Source organism: Balaenoptera ricei, chromosome 5 (assembly GCF_028023285.1).
Source record: "Balaenoptera ricei isolate mBalRic1 chromosome 5, mBalRic1.hap2, whole genome shotgun sequence".
Classification (NCBI taxonomy): Eukaryota; Metazoa; Chordata; class Mammalia; order Artiodactyla; family Balaenopteridae; genus Balaenoptera; species Balaenoptera ricei.
Window position 1 is genome coordinate 32,566,809 of NC_082643.1, and position 4,669 is coordinate 32,571,477.

At 34.2% G+C, this 4,669-nt stretch overlaps 1 protein-coding gene across 1 annotated transcript; it reads left to right on the forward strand.

Moving 5' to 3' along the window:
• Nucleotides 1-1,169: 1,169 nt before the first annotated feature.
• On the forward strand, nt 1,170-1,676 carry LOC132366372 (transcription initiation factor TFIID subunit 13). The gene has a single exon (XM_059923940.1). It carries the CDS (start codon nt 1,205-1,207, stop codon nt 1,577-1,579), a length of 375 nt encoding a protein of 124 aa, XP_059779923.1. The 5' UTR covers nt 1,170-1,204; the 3' UTR covers nt 1,580-1,676.
• The last annotated feature ends 2,993 nt before the right edge of the window (nt 1,677-4,669 follow it).

Below are 4,669 nucleotides of genomic sequence, written 5' to 3' on the forward strand. Positions count from 1 at the left end.
CTGTGTATCACTAGTCTTAAGAAGAAGAAAACAAGTTTTGATAGAAGAGTTAAATTTTGACTAAGACGAGTTTCCGGATATTTTGTGAAGTTAATTTGTTCACGCTTTCTCTGTCTCCCATTCTGAATTCATATCTTAGAGAAACAAACCCAGTAAGCAGATGACTTCACTTAGATGTAGGGGGACAACGCCTCTCTGTTGCTTTGCACCCCCCTCTCTGTATGGCTGTTTCTGTCTGTCTGTCTGTCTTTCTCTCTGTTCTGTTCCTCTTTCCTCCACAGTCTCTCCTCATCCCTCCTTTACAGTAATATTGTTAACTTTAGAATTAACTGATTTTTTTTTCTAGATGAGGTTTTTGAGGTTTATGGTATAACACAAATTATATTATTTGCTTTTTGGGCTGTATAAAGATACATTTCTCAGGTCTCATTTCATACTCAGTCAAGGGGGAAAAATTCATACCCTGACTGATTTCTGTTTTGTGCCGTAATCATTTGTTTTAGGTAGTGGGTGGGGGATGACATTGGAATTCTAAGGTTCAAGTATACCAATCCGTGAGGTAAAAGCTGATAACTGGAATTGTTGAACTTTTATGTTCAAAATGCATTTAAATGAGTTTGTGAAGAATAACATCTCTCATTGTACTCTTAGCTATTGCTCTTGATAAATATTAAATAAAATATTAAGAAAAAGTGAGCTCACCTCTTTACAGCTTCCCTCCTCTTATGGAAATAATATGTCATAAAAGAAAGCCAAAATTTATTTAACTTTATGTGTACTCTTCCAAGCAACACAAATGAATTAATAGCAATTTATAGGAATTAGCAAGGATATTTGATTGACCTCATGGAACAAATCTTTTATTTTATTTTATTTTATCTTATTCTATTTTGTAAAGTATTGCTTTACTCCTTTGGATTCCACGATAAAATTGGGTCAATGAAGGTGATACAGTTTAATGATGTGGTCAAAAACACCCTGAGGAAATATAAAGTCAACGATAATTCAACTTGTGTTCAAGATTTATAGCCACCAACTTTGTGGTATTGAAGAAAATCCCATTAAGCATTTACTGCATCTCTTTTTCTCCCTGGAGGAAAACAAAGTATTTATCTCTCTTCACTATGATTAGAGAATTGTCACCTTTAAAAAACAATGTTCTTGGTGGGAGGCGGGCGCGCCTTGGAGGTGGCTGGCTGCTGGAATGGCAGATGAAGAAGAAGACCCCACCTTTGAGGAAGAAAATGAAGAAATTGGAGGAGGTGCAGAAGGTGGACAGGGTAAAAGAAAGAGACTTTTTTCTAAAGAATTACGGTGTATGATGTATGGGTTTGGGGATGACCAGAATCCTTATACTGAGTCAGTAGATATTCTTGAAGACCTTGTCATAGAGTTCATCACTGAAATGACTCACAAGGCAATGTCAATTGGAAGACAAGGTCGGGTACAAGTTGAAGATATCGTCTTCTTGATTCGAAAGGACCCAAGAAAGTTTGCTAGGGTTAAAGACTTGCTTACTATGAATGAAGAATTGAAACGAGCTAGAAAAGCATTTGATGAAGCAAACTATGGATCTTGACACCTTTTGTACTTTCTGAAGCTTCATTATTTTCTGGGGAAACCATATTTAATAACTATATTTTCCACAGTAAGGTTCTGATATCTAGCCATGTCAATGAAAGATAGAGAACCACAAAGTTTTCAGTCTTTATTTTCATGTCTTCAATTTTAGAGTGTTATTTGAGCCTTTAATTGCCTGCCATCATATTACCATACTTTGAATTACTTACTGGATTTTAATGACCACATGTACGTCAAAGTACCTTGCAAACCATTCAGTTCCTTCTGATTTTTTGCCATTGTAGGCTGTACTGTGGCTGTTTAATATGTGAAATCTAAATGGTACCTTTGATAGCTAAGACATGTGTTTCATGTTTCTAAAGTTTTTAGATTACAGTAGTCTAAGTTATTAAAAGATAGTGAACTGGTTTGTGTTTCTTTTAAGGAGAAAAAGATAGAAAATACAGCCTTTTTAAAGAGTGTTTATTTGTCTTAAGATAATTTGTTTTAATACTCTTCTTTAGATAATGAGTGATTTTTTTGATTTTAATTTTTTTATTTTTTGAGAAACTAAAAGTTTCCTATGAATGCTTCTGTGTTGGAAGACCTATTTGATTTAAAATCTTTGGGGCTTATACTGTTTGTCAGGTTTTAAGAGAACTCATTTCCCCAGGTCAAATTAAAGCTTCTAAATATAAGTGTTTTCAGTAGCAGGAATGGCATTGCTGAAAAAGCTGATGGTAGGATAAGCATTTGGGGCAGTGTTTTATTAACATATTTGTTAGTACTTGTTCATTGTGGAAACGTGTACTTGACTAAGACCATGTGTGGCTATGGAAACCACTTTTGTAGTTCAGCATATACAGGTTTTGTGTGTATTTAGCTTACTGTATTATTCTTGCACTTAGCATAAAGTAAGGATTTAAAATTGCATTTAAGGGGATCATTGGATATTACTGTTTGTGAAACTGAATGTTTTGTGTGCCGCTTATAAACATTATCTATGAATCAGTACTTAGGAAAATTTTACTTAACCTATCAATATAAGGAATAAAGTATGAAAAATTAAAAAGATTAAAAAAAAAAAAAAACAAAAAAAAAAACAAAAAAAAAAAACAATGTTCTTTGTCCCCAGAGCAGAACATAACAAGAAAATCACAAAGCATTTTCTTCTGAACTTCTTGGGAATTGCATTTGATGATCCCAAGTTTACTGAGGCATTTCCTGTAAGTGTGCAGAGGTGTGCTTTACTGACTGCTACTTGGTGTCAGACACTGAACTGTGCACTTCACTTATTTGAAACTTTTCAGCAATCTCAGAAGGTATGTTTTATTACCCTCATTTTCCAAATGAGAACACCAAGTTTCAGAAAATTTAAATGACTTGCTGAATGCTATGGCTTGAAGTGCTAGAGCCAGGATTTGAACCTAGAGCTGAAGGTGAAGATCTATATGCTATGACGAATTATTTCATTTTGTAAATTACATAGATGCACTTGTGTGCATGTGGTGGGGGGCAAAGGGCAGCCTATGCAAACCAGCCAACAGAGCAGATGACAGTATGGTTCTTTTGTCCTCAGTTTGGAAAATGAAATATAAGTGAATGGAAGTGATGTTATGGTTTGGGGCTGGAATGCTGCCGTGCCATTGAGTGATCTACTTAACACATGAGGCCAGTTCCCTCAGGATAGGAGACAAGCAAAATGGAAGGATCTCAGGTCCCAAAGCTTTTAAGTCATCACCAGAGACCTGGACTCTTATTCAAAATATTTCTGAAAATGTACTTTGGATTCTCTCATTATATTAGCTTAGAGCATATCCTAACTAGTATGGAATTGAACATATTAAACATTAATTAACAGATTAAACATTTATGATCTGAATTACAATCAAGGACTTAGAAAAATAATAGAGTAAAACTGAAGAAAGTAGGAAAAATATAACAAATAGGAAAAATGAATGTAGAGGAACAAACTAGAAAAAAAGAGAGAGTAATGAAAACACTCAGTTGTAGAAAAATACTATTAACATAGACAAAAGGTTAATCAAGGAAAAAAAGGGAGAGAGAAAAGCAATACAAGGATAGATAGATAAATAGATAGATACTGAAAAGAAGACTGTAACTATAGATAATATTGAGAATTTTTTAAATGTTAAAAATAGGAGAAGGGCTTCCCTGGTGGCGCAGTGGTTGAGAATCCGCCTGCCAATGCAGGGGACACGGGTTCGAGCCCTGGTCTGGGAAGATCCCACATGCCGCAGAGCAACTGGGCCCATGAGCCACGATTACTGAGCCTGTGCGTCTGGAGCCTGTGCTCCGCAACAAGAGAGGCCGCGATAGTGAGAGGCCCGCGCACCGCGATGAAGAGTGGCCCCCACTTGCCACAACTAGAGAAAGCCCTCGCACAGAAACGAAGACCCAACACAGCCAAAAATAAAAATAAATAAATTAATTAATTAATTTAAAAAAAAATAGGAGAAGCTTTATGATAATGAATTTAAAAGCACAAAATGTTAATTATCTAGAAATATGTAAGTTAACAAAATGTACTCATTGTAAATTTAAAAGTCTAAATAGACCTATATTAATTAATTAATCTAAATAGACCTATATAATCATTACAGAAAAATACACATACAAGAAAAGCAACAAACCCAGATGTTTTAACTGGTGTGTTTTACCAAGTTATCAAGAAATAGATTACTCTTTTCTTATAAAACTCTTCCAGAGTTTAGAAAAAAAATAAGGTTCCTCAACTAAGTTTGTGAAACTAGTATGAGCTTGATAATGATTCTGCTAATAAATAAAGCTGGGAATATTATTAATGGTTATCATATATGAAATAGATGCAAAAATACTATATGAAATAGTAAGCTGATTCACACTCTTGTTTGTGTTTGTGCATGTGTGTACATGGGTAAAACAACCTCATGACTAAATATGTTTTAAATCTTGAGAATATTAAGATACTTTAAATTTGGAAAATACATTGATATAATACATTGACAATGTAAAGAAAAAATTTATATCAATCAATGCAGCAGTCATTTAATAAAACTCAAAACCAACTTATGAAAGAAACAATGAATAGGGTAATAATAGAGGTAAG

Bases quoted from the DNA above. Each gene is read 5' to 3' on its own strand.
- LOC132366372 (XM_059923940.1), top strand. From the start codon at position 1,205: ATGGCAGATGAAGAAGAAGACCCCACCTTTGAGGAAGAAAATGAAGAA.